The following is a 19,804-nucleotide window of genomic DNA, read 5'->3' on the forward strand; positions in this document are numbered from 1 at the left end:
ATCACCAAAAAGAAGGAGGGGGAGGAGGTATGAGGGTTTGTGAGAAATTCTAAGATTATCTAAGGCAGCAATCAGGGGTGCCTGGAGATGTGCGGGGAGAAATATAAATATAAATAAATAAATAAATAAATAAATAAATAAATTACATAGTTGCAATCACCATTCTGACACACACGCACACAGCCCTGTGGATACCCCCAATAACAATGAATGATGATTAATAGTGTATTCTTCCCTAGCAAATACAAATGGGTGACTTACCTTGAGGGTGGTTTATTCTCCAAGGCCGGGATTGATGGACAACAGACTCGGACACAGCCTAGATTTTGATCCAAACCTGTAGATTTTATATTCTGAGGTTGTGTTCTTTTAGGCCTCAACTCGCCACTCAGAAAGCTTTTTGCGTAAGATGCTAAATTTGGAACGGTGACAATGCAGCTGGGAGCAGCTTCATCCATTTTCTTCTTCTGCTTTATAATAATGACACATCATAGCTTAAAACAAGCTGTGCGCAAAACCTAATTTCAGTGCTCAGCATGTAGGAATAGTTGAACATCATCACATACATTTGGTCCATAATATTTAAACAATTCAGTAAAGGATGTCAGTTTTTATTATTCCCCATTACAGTGATATTGGAAAACAGCAGCAGGCCAGAACTACTTCAAGCCAAAGATAAATGCAATCTGGGGACTTCCCATATCACAGTGTTATATATTTTACAACAATCGAAAGTTTAGAGACTTGATTGTTGCAGCACAATTCTTCTTGCTGAGTTTAGGTTTGCAGTTCGTGATTGCACAAAATTCATGGATGTCATGGATGACAAGGAATATCATAGGTTTCATGATATCATGCAATTCATAGAAATTATTCAACTGCTTCTATGGGATACCTATGGATAAGACGGGCGTGAGAAAGCCAAATTGCATGGAGGCATAAATAAATAAACATTGGTCCAGGAAGAAACAGTCCAGCTTCAGGAAGCTAACTGGTTTGTTGGCTGCCCATGATTGCAAAAATGAGATACTGGACACCTGGCAAGCTGGCATTCTTGGTTTGATACAGGTTCATGGTAAATAATTACTATATTACAGTAAAAAAAAACACACTGAAATATTTTAAAAGCAAATCATGGGCATCTCTGAGCTTATAATACCATATGTTTTAAGTAAATGGAAGAAAATTGCGCAGAAAAGTCAACTTTGATGATTTTCCCTCTTCCGTAGGAAGCCATCATTCAAAATAGAAACCCTTGGTTGGGATCACACTATATCTGGTAATAATACACCAATTACCAGCATTTGGAACACAGAAAGTATTTATACTAGTTTTGGAAACTAGAATATATCTCATAATGATTTACAACAACTTCGGCTTCTTCAGCAGCTTTAAAACCAGCAGGGATCATTATGGTTGGAAAGAAACTATGTACAATAAACACACAATAATATATTGTTTATTCTCTGGCTTCATGTGAAATTCATAACTTTCTAACTAGGGGTGCCTCCAATATTCTATGAATGGAGTGAAAAGAAAGCTAAGCTTATGACTAGACTCTTGTGAATATTAGAGAGGTATTTGGTTGCTTTTAGTTGAAACAGAAGTGAAACCCAAGGTTTTTCTATATTAGAAATGTATTACCTTTGCAATAGGCGTCAAACATGTTACAGGACTTGTATTGAAAGAAAAAGATCGATTGCACTGCATCTCCCTATTAGGGAGAAGCGGATGCTGAAATGTTCTTCCATCCTGTTAAGGAAAAAAACAGGTGCTGATGATAGAGCATTAATTTTAGAGCAATTAAAAAACCTTTTGCAGAAGCTGAAAAATGCTTCTGGTATGGAAAGTACTGCATTAATTTTGAATTCAAATGGAACAAGCTGACAGTGTTCTCAAAGTGTACAGCTGTGCCACAGGGGTGCACATTCACATAAAGTTAATCAGAGCCTCTGCAAGCTTCTTTTTCTACCAGCTTCTCAGAGCAGGAAAATGTGTACACACGAAAAGGGCGTGACATCACATCAGTCATGACATCATGATTTTCCACTGCTAGAGAGTAAGGTAGTACTGAAAGTAATGCAGTTGTGTAATTCCTTTGAGGAGCACTTTTAGGGAAAAAAAAGGTTTTATCAAAAATAACAGCTTTTTCTGATTTTTAAATTAGTTGTTAAACACGACTGGTTGGAGAAAACCTCACCATTAACTCCTTGATCATCTCTTCTTTTTCATTTAATTTATCTTGCAGGCGACTTATAAGATGAAGATCTTCCAGCCTAGGTGCCCTCTTTCTTGATTTCTCTTCTACTTCCTCAAGTCTGTGTTGATTATAGGATGAAAAACTCTTGAAGATACCAGAGCACACACTTGTCTTTGTTAACTGCAAACACTATAAAGTATAGCACTAGAGTTGCTTCTGTAATTGAGATGGCATGCAACTTTATTAAATAAATCTAATTTCTAGTTCAAGTCTCTCACATTGCGCCATTTTGCCCTTCAAGCAAGGACATCTGCGAGGGGGTCATAATGTCAAGATGGCAGCTAATAGATCAGAAAGTGTGTAATTTTAGGGTAATGCATCTGTACTCATATTCCTTAGCTGAAAAAAATTGATAAATAAAGTCTGATCTACTTAGGTCTTCCTGGAAGTAAAGCCACTGAACCCAGAGGGAATTATTTTGCATAACAACTTTATGTTATTAAATGCACAGGTACTTTATATTTGTATGCATTAATCTAGTTCAAAATCTAATGTCTATCAAATAATTTTGCTAAGCACATAAATTTCCCTTTATCAGGTTTGATAACTGATGTGAAGAGAGGGATAGATGGGAACGTTCCAAGGACAGGGAGCAAATAATCTACATTCAGACTTTGTTTTCCTACAAATGCATTCAATAAATAAAAAATAATCTCTTCATTAATGTTATGCCACATTATTACATTATTATTATTCCTTTGATGCCTCCCTTCAAAACAAAGTAGCTGGAAATACAGTGGAAATTATAGCTGACTTTTACAAGGCACTTGCATACCCTCCCCTCTTCAACATTACAGAGGCTAACAATAACCATGGTTTGAAGGATTTGGTTGGATGATCACACCTCATTACTTCTTCAAGGGGAGATGATCAAGGCTGGGAAACAGAAAGCGATGGCAAGCCTCTTCTCTATTGTGCCAAGAAAACAGTGTGATAGAACCTCACTTCACCAAGATCAAATGAGATTTAGCATCTTCCAATTATTCATTTCTTTTAAAGTTTGTCCAGAATTTGTATCCCCGTATATTTATTCTTTTGCCACTCACACAGAAAGTCTTCTGAAACTTGAAGTAATATGAAAGTTGCAAAGATTTGAAGTTACACGAAAAGCTGTCTGAACTTCATCTTGTCCAGCTCAACCACTCACTGCAGGGCATGGTGTTAGAATGCTCTCCATTGTACACTAGTAGGTCTCAAGCCAGCAAAGGAAAAAATCATTATTTTTAACAGTGATATAAGTATATACAAGAGAACAGTTGCATGTGAGGGGTTTAGGCACGGCAGGTATCAAGAGATCCTTCAGTGAACAGAGCTGACACAATCTCTGCATGTTGTGAAATTAAACACACAATCTTTCTGCAAATCTCAATGCCTACTTACTATTAATGTGTGACTTGTTTACGAATCCCAAACCAAGTAACACCTCCTTCGGCAGAAATAACAGCTTCCAACATTTGCTTCAGCAGCTAAGAGTCTTTCTATTCTCTTTTTTGGAATTTTCCCCCACTTTTCCTTGCAAAATTCTTCTAGTTCAGAAATATACTTGGGTTTCCTTGCAAGCACTGCATGCTTGAGATATCCCCACAGATTTTCAATAACAATCAAGTCTAGGGACTATAGAAGATAAAAATAAAACAAGCTTTATCTTTCTTTCTTATAAGTACTTCATAACTGATTTGGAAGTATACTTGGATCAATGTCTTGCTGAAATATCCAACCTCTCTTCAGCTTCAATTTCTTCACTGACTGTAAGATGTCAGTTTCTAAGACACATTGATATTCAGTGGATCCATTCTTCCTTTCATCTACACAAGATTTCCTGTGCCACTAATTATCACATAACCCCAAAGCATAATAGAGCTTCTCCCATGCTTAATAGCTTCCAAAGTGTTCTTTTCTTCAAATCCTCTCCTCTCCTGTATCTTGTGTGGTTATGGCTAAACATGAGTCTGAACCACTTTCTTCCAAAATATTTCAGGCTTACCAGTGTTCCCCAGCCATTCTGGGGAATTCTGGGAGTTGATGTCTACACAATGTAGAGTTGCCAAGGTTGAGAAACACTGCTTTAGGCAGTGACATCTGTGACGAGGTTGAAGAAAGAGCTTCTCTCTGAAAACTGTCTCATGCAGATTACTGTTATAAAAGTAACACTTGTGGAGTTGTAGACAACTCCTCTAGTGTCAGCTAAGTTTGTCCAGGTCATTTCAGTGATCTGTTCTGGAGATCTGACCCTTTTCTGGGCACTTCTAGCAGGGATTTTACTTGTTGTTTCAGATCTTGCTTTGACTTCAACAGTTCCATGTTATTTCCATTCCTAAGCAATGTTTCTCACAGCTGAACGTGCTAGCTGGAAGCATTTAGAGATTTTTAAAATAGATTTCCCCTGCTTTGTAAGAATGAATCATCTTGATTTCCAAATGCTCAGATGGTTGCTTAGAGGAGCCCATGGTAGTTTAAAGCAGATAAAGCAACAATCACAACCTGGTGATTAGATGGGTCAGAATATATGTTCATTGTGGAATTGTTTCCCCCTAATTGTAGGCCAAGTTAGTCAATCACTAACTTTGGGTCTTATTAACAACAATACAGGAAAAAAATGTAGCAGTGTATCAACTGGATGGGTGCCCAGTATTCCTCTTCCTTACCGTGAATCTATAAACCACAGCATATAAATAGTAACTAGGGATTCCACTTTGCAGAATGATGTTGAGTTTATTTCAAGGCTACGTTAGGCATTCACTGAAACTTACAATCTGACCAGAGATACTAAACTTTTGCATGTAATTATATGTCCTGCTTCATGCCTTGGACTGACCAAGGCACTGAGACCATCCCATGGTTGCTATGGGGGTTATTAATTCCAGAACCAGTGCCAAGAAGGCAACCCCCACAGGGATGGTGAAATCCCCAAGGATCACTATTCTGGGAATCTCCAGTATCACGTCAGACAGTGTCCTGGACAGCTCAAATAGGAAAGCTGTTGGATAGTACGTTAGCCCCTTTGACCCAACAGCAGGAGCAAACTCTGAACACCTGCATTTAAAGGGCTTCTTGGTGAGAGCAACGGCATCTCTGTTGATTGTAGCCACTTCCCTCGGATCTTCCAGCTGTGCCTCTCCAAGTAACTAATGGGAAGGGTTCGGTCCAACCAACCCCCTCCCCATGTAGTCCACCAGCCAGGGCTTAGCAGTGCCCACCAAGTTGGCCCTCTCCTCTGCTATTCAATACAGAATGATGGCTTGAACTGGTCTGAAGTTTCCCAAGAGGACACCTGAATTAGCAGGCAGAATACAAGGGCAACTAGATTCTGGTGAATGGGGGACAGACAGATTTGGCAAGTGGTATGCTGCCTAAAAATCATGCGGATTCCTAGTGATGTCAGTTCTTGCCATTTTCAGCCGGTCACATGTTCTGAAAGGCACCTCTCAATAGATTGTTGGGCTTAATGTTAAAAAGAAAAGAAGAAGAATGAGGGGCAAAAGAGCATTCCCCAAATGAATCCATTTCTATCAATCTCATTACTGTATCACCTTCAGTTGCTTAACACAAAGGAAAACCCAGTCAGCTATTCACTGAGCACAAGCAATTAATGTTAACAGAGGGATGATACATGGAAGGCCTTATCCACAACTTACTTTATCTACTTTCCACAACCTTAATGATGTCAGGTTCGGTCAGCACGAGGCTTCAGGGAAGCACGGGGCTGCAGGGAAGCTCGCAACCAGACCACGCGGAATCCACCGGCGGTAGCTAGCGGGGAAAAGAGGAACCGAAAGCGCCGCTAATTAACGAGCCACCTGCGGCCAGCTAAACAGGAAAACCACAGCGGAAGCTTTTAACTATGAACTGATAACGGCGCGAGCATGCAAGGAACGGGGCCGCAGGGCAGCGAGACAAGATCGCAACGCAGCACAGAACCCGTGGGTCTGCACGTAGCAGGGAGGGACCAACCCAGCCGGAGGGGGACTGGCAATCAAGGACAATGGACTCTGACCGACCCTGCCATCATGAACGATCAGGGGGGACATTGGGGGGCCTAATAGCCCACAGCCGCAACGCGATCACGAGGTGGGAAAAAGCGCGGGAAGGGGGGAATATAACAAGTGATGCAATTGTACCAAGCCAGTCCTGGCTTTGCTTGTGACTACTACGTTACGCATGAGTAAACCTTCTTTGTGAACCACACGTGTCACGAGAGTTTCTCTGTCGAACGGGGCAAATCTTACATAAAGCCAGGACTCACCGTCAGCGCTACCTGGTACCACCGAGGAGCGTTTTCTTTCTCAATACAGGCATGACCAGCGATGAGGAATCCGTGGGTCAGCTGGAGCGCGAGGGATCCAGGCTCGCGGAAGGGCAGTCGGAGCCGCCCGGGAGCGACGGGGCAGCGGCCAGGGCCGGGCGCACTCCATCCGAGCGGTGGTCGATGGGCGTGAACCAAGGACCAGACGATTCAGGTGTTACGATGACCCGGGGTTCGGGGTTCCGGAACCGTGAGTGGAGCGAGAAATTCGCCCGACTAGAGGAGAGAGTCGAGCGACGCCTAGACGCCGTGGAGGCGATGCTCCAGACCCTACTACAGAGAGTGGGGCCACCGGCGGTGAACGAGGAGGCGAGCGACAGGGGGGGCGGTCCGACACCCCCGCCGGCACCACCCACGGCGCCCCGGTCGGAGGACCAACGGGCGGCAGATGCCCTGAGACTTCGAGGTATCACTGGGAAGTTCTCAGGGGACCCCGAACAGCTGCCGCACTTTCTGACGCACGTCAGGGGGTTCATGCAGAGGGGTGGTCACCTATTCGCTAGAGACGAGGACAGGGTATCCTACGTGGCCGAGCTGCTAGATGGCCAAGCAGCCAGCTGGGTGATCGGGCTGTACGATGCCAACGCGGCGGAACTACGGAGTTTCCCGGACTTCATGCAGGCGCTCCGGGACAGATTCGAGGACACATTGAGCGCCAAGCGGGCGGAGGACGACATCCTACAGTTCAGACAGCGGGGCAAATCGGTATCGGAATATGCCCTGGAGTTCCGGAGGTTGGCCGAGAAGCTCACGGACTGGCCAGAGTCCCTGAAGGTGAAGTATTTTAAGAGGGGACTCAACCCAGAGATCCTGGAACGGGCACTGGGGCGGGACGACCCGTCCACAGTGAAGGATTGGATCTGGCTGGCCGGAACGGCGGAATCGGCGTGGCGGCAGATCCAACAGAGCACAAGACGACGGGACCAGACGAGGGACCAGCCGAGGGAGAGGACCCCCGAGGAGAGGTGGAGCGGTCGACGGCAGTCCACCGGGAGGCGAGAGGCGACCAGAGCCCCGAATCTGTGCTTCCGATGCGGAGGCAGAGGCCACCGAGCAGCGCAGTGCCCGACGGAGCGGGAAGGCGCCCCACCACGGCCCGAAGTCAAAACCCCGCGTGCGAACGGGAAAAGGACCGGTGACCGACCGCGGAAGGGGGCACTGGCGGCGGTGACCGAGAAAGGACGCGGGGGGTGGTCGACCCCGGAGACAGCATCCTCCGGAGAGGACTCGGAGCCGGCGGGAAACGAGGCGCGCTCGCACTGAACGGCGTCCCAGTGCGAGCAGGGGAGTCGAGCCGCGCGGACCCAATAGGAGACGAGGACTGCCCACCGTTCCGGGTGAGGATACACGTCCGGGGGGTGAGATCCGGAGGGGAGGCGCAGCTATGGGCGCTACTGGACTCGGGCTGCACCCACTGCTTGATGCACCCAGCGGTGGTCTCGGGGCTCGGGCTACAGCTGAGGCGCCTCCGGGAGCCCATTTCATTCAGCCAGCTAGATGGCACGCTGGCAGGGGGGGGGCCAGCTCAGTATTACACCGAGCCGGTCCAGATGACGATCGGGAGTCACCGGGAAGAACTGAGGTTCGTGGTGGTCCCGGTGGCCGACTACGCGGTGGTACTCGGCTTGGCGTGGCTGCGGCGGCGGAATCCACGAGTCGACTGGACGGCGGAGGCAGTGCGGTTCGGGGTCGACGGACCGGCGAGGGGCGAGAGCAGAGGGGACCGAGCCGTGGAGACGGAGGCAGCCGCAACCACCGGCGGGCAAGCGGAGGGTCCGGGACACCGGGAGACGGGGCGAGAGCAGATGGGGCCCGAGACCCGGGCGGCAACAGCAGCAGCAGCAGCGCCGGGACCCCGGAGACCCGCCACGATCCCGAGGCGAGGGAGGCAGCGGCGACTGGCGAGGCGACCGCAAAGCGAGGGGCCGGACCCGGGGAAACCCCGACGGGCGGCGGAATCCCGAGGCAGTATCGAGACCTGGCGGCAGCGTTCGGGGAGAAGGAGTCCGACCAGCTCCCACCACACCGGCCCAGTGATTGCGCCATCGAGCTAGAGCCAGGAGCGACCCTGCCTAAGCCGAAAATGTACTCCCTGTCGAGGAGGGAGATGGGGGCCCTGCACGAGTTCATAGACAAGAACCTAGCGCGGGGATTCATCCAACCCGCGAAGTCACCATTAGCGGCCCCGGTGTTATTCCGGGAGAAGAAGGACGGCTCGCTCCGTATGTGCGCAGACTACCGGGGGCTGAACGCAATCAGCACGGAGTACAAATACCCCCTCCCCCTGATGAAGGACTTGATGTCGCATCTGTCGAAGGGGAGGGTGTTCACAAAACTGGACTTGCGCGAAGCCTACTTCAGAGTCAGGATCCGCGCAAAAGATGAGTGGAAGACGGCGTTCAACACCCCGCTCGGAAGCTACCAGTTTTCCGTGATGCCGTTCGGATTAAAAGGGGCCCCGGGGGTATTTATGCAGCTAATAAATGAGGTGCTGCACGACCTACTCTACCGGGGCGTCCTGGTCTACCTGGACGACATCCTCATCTACACCGAGACCCTGGCGGAGCACGTGAGCCTGGTGCGCACGGTGCTCCAGAGACTGCTGAAGGCACAGCTGTACGCAAAGCTCTCGAAATGCGAGTTCCATCGAGAGCAACTAGACTACCTCGGCTACCGAATATCCAGCCGGGGAATTGAGATGGACCCGGCGAAAGTAAGGGATGTCCTGGGCTGGGAAGCGCCGCGAACCCGGAGGCAACTCCAAAGCTTCCTAGGGTTTGCGAACTTCTATCGTCAGTTCATCCCGAACTTCGCCCAAATCGCCCTTCCCCTAACCGACCTGCTAAAAACCAAGGGCACTGGGAAACCCCCCAAGCCCAGCATGGCACTCGCGTGGACGGCAGAATGCCAGGGGGCGTTTGAGGAACTAAAACGGCGGTTCACCGCGGAGCCGATCCTGCGCCATCCCGACCCAGACCGGCGGTTTATAATCCAAGTGGATGCATCAGACGTGGCAACGGGAGCAGTCCTGCTCCAACCCAGCCCGGAGGGGCCATCCACCCGTGCGCCTACGCCTCCCGCAAATTCACCGAGACGGAGAGGAGGTGGATGGTGTGGGAGAAAGAGGCGTACGCGGTCAAGTGGGCGCTGGCCACGTGGAGGCATCTACTGGAGGGGGCAACTGAACCGTTCGAGGTGTGGACGGACCATAAGAACCTCGAGGCCCTGAAGACCCCGCATAAGCTATCCCCCAAACAGGCACGGTGGTCCCAATACTTCGGGAGGTTCAGGTTCACACTGAAACACATCCCCGGGAAGCGCAACTTCCTAGCGGATGGACTGTCTCGCATGCCCCAACACGCCAGCCTACGGGAGGAGATCGTGGACTCCGTCATCCCCGCCAGCAGGCTGGCTGCAAAGGCGGTGACCCGAAGCCAGACCAAGGGGGAGCGACGGGACGCAGCGCCTGAAGTAAGGCAAGGGTTCGCGGAGGCGGCGGAGCGGGACGCTTGGCTCAAGCAGAACCGAGAGGCGCTAACCGGCCAAGAGGGGTTGTGGTGGCACGAAGGAAAGCTGTACGTGCCCGAGGGTTGCCGACGGGAGGTCATGGAGAGAGCCCACGACAGCCGGAGCGCGGGGCATTACGGCTTCGTAAAGACACTCCACTTAATCCGGCGGCAGTTTTGGTGGCCCACGCTCCGGAAGGATGTGGAGGCGTACTCGGGGGGTTGCCCGGTGTGCGCAACAGCGAAAGGAGCCAAAGGCAAACCTAGAGGCCTACTCCAGTCGGTAGCGGAACCCGACGGCCCTTGGCAAGAGGTCGCCATGGACTTCATAGTGGAGCTCCCGGAGAGTAAGGGGAAGACCGCCATTTGGGTGGTCACGGACTTATTCTCCAAACAAGCGCACTTTGTAGCGTGCCGGCGAGTCCCCACGGCCGAGGGGCTGGCGAGACTGTTCGTGCAACATGTCTACCGACTCCACGGCGCACCTCAACGTATCGTCAGCGATCGGGGCGGCAACTTCATCGCGCGGTTCTGGCGGGAGTTCCTGAAGTGGGTGGGGACGAAACAAGCCCTATCCTCCGCGGCGCACCCGCAGACGGACGGAGCCACGGAACGCCTGAACGGGGGGCTCGAACAGTACCTGCGCTGCTACGTGGGGCACCAACAGGACGATTGGGCGGAGCTACTACCATTCGCGGAGGTGGCATACAACAACGCCGTCCACAAGAGTACCGGGTTCTCTCCGTTCAAAGTAGCCACCGGGAGAGATTTCGTCCCCATGCCGGAGCTGCCTCAGCCGGAATCCCAGATCAACTCCCTGGACGCCTGGTTCGCCCAAATCGACGAGACCCGGCGAGCAGCGCACACGGCATTGCAAAGAGCCAAAGCCGACTACAAGAAGCACGCGGACCGCAAGAGGCTCCCCGAGGAAAAGTGGAAAGTGGGGGACCAGGTGTATCTGTCAACCAAAAACCTAAAGACGCACCAGGCATCGAAAAAACTCAGCCCGAGGTTTGTGGGGCCATTCCCAATTTCGGAGGTCATCAATCCGGTGACCGTCAGGCTGACGCTCCCGAAAAGCCTCGGGAAGATCCACCCGGTGTTCCATTGCAGCCTGCTAAAGTTGCACCAGCCGGGGAACGCCTGGCACAAGGCGGAGGGAGTACCACCACCCATCATGGTCGGGGGGGAGCAGCATTTCGAAATCAACCGGATACTGGACGCCCGGAGGCACAAGGGGCAGACCCAGCTCCTAGTGCAATGGAAACATTTCCCCAAGTCCCACAGCGAATGGGTGAGTAAAACCCACATAAGGGCGCCGGACCTAGTGCGGGACTTTTACAGTAAATACCCCGGGAAGCCGAAATAGGACCGAGGGGGGGGAGTTGTCTTCAGGGGGGCGGCATGTCAGGTTCGGTCAGCACGAGGCTTCAGGGAAGCACGGGGCTGCAGGGAAGCTCGCAACCAGACCACGCGGAATCCACCGGCGGTAGCTAGCGGGGAAAAGAGGAACCGAAAGCGCCGCTAATTAACGAGCCACCTGCGGCCAGCTAAACAGGAAAACCACAGCGGAAGCTTTTAACTATGAACTGATAACGGCGCGAGCATGCAAGGAATGGGGCCGCAGGGCAGCGAAACAAGATCGCAACGCAGCACAGAACCCGCGGGTCTGCACGTAGCAGGGAGGGACCAACCCAGCCGGAGGGGGACTGGCAATCAAGGACAATGGACTCTGACCGACCCTGCCATCATGAACGATCAGGGGGGACATTGGGGGGCCTAATAGCCCACAGCCGCAACGCGATCACGAGGCGGGAAAAAGCGCGGGAAGGGGGGAATATAACAAGTGATGCAATTGTACCAAGCCAGTCCTGGCTTTGCTTGTGACTACTACGTTACGCATGAGTAAACCTTCTTTGTGAACCACACGTGTCACGAGAGTTTCTCTGTCGAACGGGGCAAATCTTACAAATGATGCATGCAACTCATTCTGGGCAAGACTCATGAGTTTTAGCAGGTTGGATATGTTGCTTTTCTAAGACACTACAAGAAAGACATAAAATAAGTGCTAGACCTTTTCTCTTGGTTCTCCCTGCCGTGAAGCTCTGAGGCAGTTTGCTTCTGTAGCTCCACATCTCCACTCAGCAGCTCCACTGCGTCCTTTAGAAAGGAATTCTCCTTCTTGAGCTCTGAAATTTCTTTCTGACATTTCTCCAGCTCGTCCTTAAGAGACTGTATCTGATCTTGGTAACTTTCTTCCTGAGAAAAATGGCAAAGGTAGATATTAAGCCCTCACATTAGAAATGGCGGTAGTAAGATTCCACTTCATAAATACAAAGAAAGAAAGATGCTCACTTGGAAGGGTGGAGTGGGGTAGTTTCTACTGAACAACAGAAGAGAAATGTAAGAGAATTCTTCACCTTTCAAGACCATGTGGAATTACAGCAACCTCCTCTTGGAAGAGTCTGTACCTTTAAATTATCAAGTATTATCAGAGCTGAATATAATCTGGTATGGCTGAATCTACCAAGAGCACTGAAGAAAATAATGTGGCTATCAATCCGTTAAATAACAGCTGTTGCTAGTTGGTGGGCCAAGTGATTGTGAAGGTCATACTTCAAAGTATGCAGGCAATGCCTGGTTGATTCTCAAACCAAACCAATCTATAGTCTAAGATTATTAGTTTTCACACATCAGTATTGATTTAATTCCTTGTTGCTCTCTTGCTTAACAAAGGCAGAATAAATTATGCAGGCTGGTAAGAAAGGCAAGCTGAGAGAAGCAAGCAAGAGAACATGTACCCTTTGTCAGACCAGACCAGGAATCAACTCCACAGAAAGGCTAAAACCACTTTTATTGAGAGTGGCTATAACAACTGAACTTTGCAGGTCTGACTGTGCTGTATCTCCTCCCCGTTCTTATACTCATGTGAATTAGGGAGCTGTCTGTCTAAGCTGCTTCCGCAGATCAGTTTCTTCTGGACTTACGTTATGTTTTTCCCTCATCACTTTGGTAGCAGATCTCGCCTATCTCCGTCAAGGTCATCTTCCTTGCTCTTTACACCCTTCCGCCTTTTACATAATGCGTCAATGTTATAGAATTACGTTCTTGCAAAATTGGAGAGACTTTCCTGCAGTTTTTTCTCCCCACAAGCAGGGGCATCTGTGCATGAGTGGATGGATGGTAGGTTCATGTCAATGAAAGTCAAGATGACAGCCATGACTGTGTGACTGAAGCCCCACCCCTTTTTACATGCATTGCAATGTGCCTAAAAAAGGAGTGGGGCTTCCATCACACACACACACACACGCTGCCATCTTGACTTCTTGATGGCCCCTCCCACCCTTGCAGACATCTCTACCCAATATGATACAGCCATGAATGATATCTGTAATGGTACATCTACAATCTCATGAAAAAGTTTCAAAAAAAGATGCTGCAGTTCTGAACTGTGAAAATACCACCAATTCTTAAAAAATAGCTAATGCATTCTAAGGACAGATTTAAAGCTTCCATCCAAAACCAAGACATCTCCATGAAGTGAGACTCTTGCCTGTTGCTTCTGGACGCCCATCAAGTTCTTCAGTTCCTCTTGAAGCTCCTCTTTCACTTTACTGTGGATCATGGAAGATACCTGTTTCTCTGACAGCTCCTTTCTCAGAGAGTCTAAAAACACTGACAGACTTTTAGAATGTGGAGGAATGGTTGAACATAAAACAGTTACAGAAGTTCTAGGATTTATTGCGAATTTATATATGCTATGGCAATGGATACTAGATATAGTCCCATGTCTCTGCACCAGCTGTGACCATTCCTCAGCTAGTTGGACTTAGCCCTCTCTTGGCTACACCTCAACTTGACTACATCAAAGTACTCTACATGGGGCTAACCTTGAGGACTGTCAGGAAGCTTCTGTTGGTACAAATGAGGCAGTCAGGCTTCTGAAAGAGAATATATTCTATCTGTGTGAATGCCATGGCACAATGGCATCACCTACCCACACCCAGCCACTCCACTTTCTCTGCCATGCATCAAAAGCAGTATTTTCTGATTTGAATGGTATGATCTGGTTCACCTGCTGATCCATTTCATTGTGGGCAAACATCTCTCCTCCATCTGGGCACTGTGGCTACAACACTCTCCATGGCCATGACTTTTAACAAGTTCACCAGTGAAAAGGTGAAAATCTAGACCTTCTTTTATTCATTCATCACATTTTTATACCCGCCCATCTCACGAATGTGACTGGGCAGCGCACAATAAAAACAGACCATAAAAAAAAAACATTAACAGTTATTCCATAATAAAAACATTAAAATTGTTTAAAAAGACTTGTGTGCACTAATTAAACCTTTACTGCCTGTTGTCTTTGTGCCTCTGTATAAATTACTATATACCGTGAACAGTGTTCATGAATTTTGCTTTATAAACTTTGTCACAGCTCCGTTAAATCCAGAGGTGCAGTATTATATTCTATTTTATATTTCCTTTTTTTTTTAATCAAGTTACTAATTGTTTCCTCATGAATCGGGCAGTTCTGGAAGTTATCTTTTTTTCCCCTTAACCTTGAGTATTTGCATTTGAGTATTTATTTCCCCAAAGAGTAGTAATATCTTGATGATTAGATTACTTACTAATATCCTGCAGGGCAATCCTACAACATATGTTTGAAAAATGTCTTAAAATTCCCAAAGGAGAGGAAAAGAGGACAAGAGATGAAAAGGATACAGTTTTTCATATCCCTAATTACTGCTAATCACCAAAACACTGTGAAAACACGGTTTATGATACCTATCAACAAAGACTGCTGCGTCTGCATCCTCTTCAGTTCACTCTGTAACACTTTCCCTGCCTTCTCTTCCAAGGCCTGCATTTCTCGAAGGTGTGACTGCTGTTGAGCCTTGAATTTGTCATCATACTCCTTCTTCCAAGTCTCATTGACCTCCTGTCACCAATGAAAAGAAGTCTTTAGTCCTTTTATGCTGAGGTCAACCAAGAGTTAATGCTGATATGGATATGTAATGATGAAGAAGATGATGTCTTCACTTGATAATGTTTCTCAGTTCCAACAGGCATTCTGCAAATATATTTGTTTAATATTTGCAAGTCTGAAAATATACTCTGGTTACTCTCACAAAATTGCTATCATGGGGATTGGGGGAGGTTTGCCTGTTTACAAAAGAGTTGCTGGTTTGATGCTTACCCCTGCCCCACTCCTTTTGCCCCCAGGAAATTTTGCACTACTCCAACTTTGATTTATTTTTCTGGATAGATTTCCAAATAAAGTCCTTCCATGCAGCCACCATACCTTTATTTTCTAAGAATATCATAGCACAGTTCAGAAACATTTATTATAAATATCAAGGAAGCTAAGTCAAGATAATGTTCTAACTCTTTTAGTTAAATTAGTTAAATTTCTGTCAGAGTTAGTTAAAAATTAGTTAGGAGGGAATGGTATACATCAAAGGAAGGATCTGGGGGTGGGTGCCACACAATGTAACCTAAAAATATTTTATCATGCATAAGCCATTGTTTTGGGGAATTCCTTTATCTGGGGTACTGCGTTTACTATATTAAAATATTTCCTACTGGCCTTTGAGAGAAATTTCCCCCATTTCAGTGTCCATTCTTTTTATTTTGTCAGATGAGGCAACTGGACAGAGATAAAATTAGGCAATTTGATAAACTTTCCAAATCTGTCAAGCCAAAACCTTTGTCCACTTTTACTTTTATTCTAAAGTTTTTCTCCACCTGAAAAAAATATCTCCCAAGCTTCTGCACTCAGCCATTCAGAATGGTTAACTCCCATATGAAGGAGAGGAAAGGAAACCAACCCAACCTTGAACTCTTTCTCCAGGAGATCAACAGCTTTCTGCTTGGATGGTTCCAGCTGAATCTCATGATCTTGGTTTTGCTTAATGGCATCTTGCAGCACTGTTTCTTTCTCTTTACTAGAGCAAAAGAGATCTTGTTGTTTGAAGGCTTCTCTGAAAGTTTTTTCTTGTTGTTCTAATGTTTGCTTCAGCTGTGTGACCTTCATGTATTAAAATTAGGAGGACACAATGATTAACTTGTGCCATTACCTTCTTGGCATCATTACAAGTTCTTTCAAGGAAAATTTATTCCAAGGACACTCTCTTTTAGCATTATGAGCTCTGAAAATACACTACCTAACAGACCAGATTTAATGGTTTTCCACCACCAGTCTTTATACTTCACTGAAAATAAGGAGACAGACAGATATTAGCAAGGTCAGGAAACCCTATCAAGGCAGAACAAGTTAAGCTTACTGATGAAGTCAACAGGTTAAAAACAATCTATGTATGTTTAAAGACACAGGCTGGAATTAAGCAAAATCAGTGTCTTCAAATGAGGTTTTGAAGGAAGAATCACCACAATCAGTTCAGATGGATAACATAAGGGGCCCCTAACTTTAGAGATAGTCCCATAAAGTGTAGGTTATACCTAGGGCACCCAAAAAGTTAAGATGGCAGTTGAAGTCCCACCCCTTTTTTTTACATGTATCATCGTAGTCTCCGTCTTCACTTCTTTGACACCTTCGGGCCCTTGTGGACACCGCTGGGTTCCAGCCTGTATTCTCAGATCAAGCAAATGCTACTTATGATATCTACTGTAGCTTTGCAGCTGCTTGTTGATGATCATGCCAGAAGGACAGATCAGCCTGGCACTCAGGGCCCAAGTCCACAACTGCAACAAATTCCTGCACCTAAGCATGCTGCCGCAGACGTGCTGAAGGAAACCGGGACTGATGCTGCTTGACCTCCCCCACTTTCAATTTAAACCTATTTTAGAGTTGGGGAAGCTGGTTTGCACAGGATTAAGAGAAACGGGTATGCAAAATGTTTCAGCTTTAAACCATCTCAACTTTAAAATACCCCATTTTGCACATGAATTGTTTTGCTCATTTCAGAATGAGCTGAAGTGACTGAAACAGCTAAGTTTGCTTTTGAACTGAGGAATTTGGAAGTGGTATGAATCCAAAATCTTTGTAACCAAAAATAAATTTAGTTTTATTTGGTTGACTGTACAGTGGCAATATCCTCCTCTCCAACAAAATGCTGCACTTGTTCCCTAGTAAACTTGGCTTTTCCTCCAGGCCTTGGGGCTGGGGATCTGGATGGAGCTCTGGGGCAGAGTGGTTTTCTTTGATATGTTCATAATGTAATTTTTAGGGAACTCGACCTAATTTTCTTTTGAATTGGATTTCTACAGTTTGGTTGTTTTACTTCTGTTTGCCATGCAGAGTTCCTTGGGTAGATGGGCAGTTACATATGTTTGTTAAATAAATATATTTATATTTCAATATAAATGTCAATATAAGAATTTATATTGACAATAAATTCTTTATTCTCTATTTTACTTCTACAGGCCTAACAGAACCATGATAAGTGAGAACTTAATACTGCATACAATGAGACAGTCTGCCTGGTATCATTTGGCATTTTGAGCTAATTTTATAACTGAAAGGCTGCGCTCAGACAATCCACATAATCAAGTCACTTGAGGTCAAATGTGTTGCATGAATCCATCAGCCCTGTCAGTACTGGGACAAGGGAAGGGCAGTACTGGGACATTGTAAGTCAGTTTCCACCCCACCCCATCAGCTGTGTTGTGCAAACCGCAAAATCAGTCAACTGTGGGGGAACTGCCCAGTTGGTCCTCCAAGAAAGCATCACAGAACAGCAGAGGAACTCAAAATTAGTGCTTCACTCTAAAACTCACTCCCTAATTAGAATGGTGTAGTGATCAAACTAGGACAGAGACTTAAAATTCAAATCCATCCTCAAAAGAAGACAAAGGTAATACCTTTGTCAAGAACCCTGCATGGATGTGTCCACGTAGCCATCAGGCATTGAGCTGGATTTGAAAGAGATCAGACTTTTTGCTTACTTACCGCCTGCAAGTGTGGTCAGGTAAGCATCCCATGGCATTCCAGATACAGCTTATCTAAGATTCTTGAAATCCCTCCCCATTTGCCACCCTGCCTAAGGATACCTGGGGTTGTCATTGAGCAAATCATGCAATGCCCCACATTGCTAATCTGCATTCAGAAAGACAGCGGCTAGATGTTTTATATCCTTGGAAGTAAAAACACCTAAAAAACTGACTTGCAACATCTTCTGTTATCATGGGAGAGAGAGAGATATTTAAGGAGACTGATGATTGCTCTTCTGCCTTTGGAAAAAGGCAGTGAAGCTAATCAAGAGTCTCTCATCTTTTGGTATGTTGTCTTGGAAAATAAAGGAATACAGTGCTGGGATTTTAGAACATGGTTTGTTTTTCAAATCTTCACTCAACACAAATGACTGAAAAACCACTGCATAATTGGAGAGGAGAGGATCATTGATTCATTCTCCCATTTTATCTTTGCAAATATGCCAAAAGATGAATTCAGTGGTAATGATTCACGCTTCACACTTGGATTAGAATGAACATGGGCTTCACTCAGGGGCATCCACTGGAGCTTAGAAAAGTCAAGATGGAATCTTTGACCATGTGATTGCTGCATGTACAAAGGTGCAGTTTTGATCACATGGTTTGGCCACCATCTTGATTTTTTTTACCTCTTCCAGCCATCTTCAAACAATTGGTTTTTCTCAGGCATTTTGAGACAACAGCTCTCAGAATCCCTGACCACAGATAATGCTGACTGGGGATTACAGGAGTCGTAGTCCTGAAGAACCCAAGGGATTCTGGTTGAAGAGAGAGAGCTAAAAGGTCCCTGGTTTGGCTTGCACTGCGCACACATGTGCAGTGAAACCATGGGTGGGATTAGACAGACCAAGAAGCCAAGGCTGAAGAGAAATGGGTCACTCCATCTTTGTATCACTTCTTATTCAGAATGCTGATTTATATAAAGCAGTGTTTCTCAACCCTGGCAACTTTTAGATGGGTGGACTTCAACTCCCAGAATTTCCCAGCCAGCCTGCTGGCTGGGGAATTCTGGGAGTTGAGTCCTCCCATCTTAAAGTTGCCAAGGTTGAGAGGAATCAAGCTTACATTTCTGAAGAAGGCACTTGTTATGAAATATCAAAACAGAATCTGCCACAGTACTTGAGCTTCCAATTCTGTCTTTTGGTAGTACCATTCCTCTTGCAAAGTTTTGGTTGTCTCCTTTGGAAGACTTGTAGAAGACCGCTTGTCTTCTTTTTTGGGTGTACTTCGAGGATCCAGCCTTGAAGAAACAACATTTATTTTGTTATGAAAAGAAGATTAGCATGTTTCAATAGAATAGCTGCCAGATGTATCAAAAATAGCTCTTGATGTGAACTTGGTGCTTCTTAGGGACCAATTAGAACTGTACCTTTGTTTTTCTCCATTCCTGGTGCTCAGGGCAGAGGTTGGCTGGTCTCTGCTTTTTGCTTTTTCTTTAGGCTGTTTGGAAATCTCACTCTGTTGTACAAATGGATCCTGGGATTAAAAATAATGCTTCAGTTAGGAAGCTGCTACTATTTACTCAAAGCCTTCTCTATATTATGGGAGTGCTGTATCGTAGCCCATCTTCCACCCTTTCATTTTTAGGGTCTTCATTACCATTTGCTTTAAGAATGAATATGGAAACAATTATTTTCACAATTCTAGGAGCTGTTACAAAGCAGGTGCTACTTCTTCCCCACCATTTAAGGCCAAGAGATTTCTCCCAGCCACGTTTCTCTTGGTTTCTCTTGGATCAACTCTGGTGAATACTAATAGTGAAGCCCTCAACCAGAGCAG

At 46.5% G+C, this 19,804-nt stretch overlaps 1 protein-coding gene across 1 annotated transcript in view; it reads right to left on the bottom strand.

Annotated features, from left to right (window-relative positions):
• FAM184B (family with sequence similarity 184 member B) overlaps nucleotides 1-19,804 on the bottom strand; it is a 56,524-nt gene that overhangs the window by 2,265 nt on the left and 34,455 nt on the right. The window contains exons 5-13 of the mRNA XM_088131367.1: nucleotides 19,395-19,501; nucleotides 19,145-19,265; nucleotides 15,909-16,103; nucleotides 14,861-15,014; nucleotides 13,623-13,735; nucleotides 12,144-12,328; nucleotides 2,201-2,318; nucleotides 1,645-1,752; nucleotides 262-470 (exon numbers count right to left, since the gene is read on the bottom strand). Of these exons, the coding sequence (XP_087987493.1) occupies nucleotides 262-470; nucleotides 1,645-1,752; nucleotides 2,201-2,318; nucleotides 12,144-12,328; nucleotides 13,623-13,735; nucleotides 14,861-15,014; nucleotides 15,909-16,103; nucleotides 19,145-19,265; nucleotides 19,395-19,501 (1,310 nt within the window). The remainder of the gene's footprint in view (nucleotides 1-261; nucleotides 471-1,644; nucleotides 1,753-2,200; nucleotides 2,319-12,143; nucleotides 12,329-13,622; nucleotides 13,736-14,860; nucleotides 15,015-15,908; nucleotides 16,104-19,144; nucleotides 19,266-19,394; nucleotides 19,502-19,804) is intronic.

The sequence above is a fragment of the Python bivittatus genome, unplaced genomic scaffold (assembly GCF_059951505.1).
Source record: "Python bivittatus isolate LINGU-HERP-01145 unplaced genomic scaffold, Pbiv_v1 ctg000960_np1212, whole genome shotgun sequence".
Classification (NCBI taxonomy): domain Eukaryota; kingdom Metazoa; phylum Chordata; class Lepidosauria; order Squamata; family Pythonidae; genus Python; species Python bivittatus.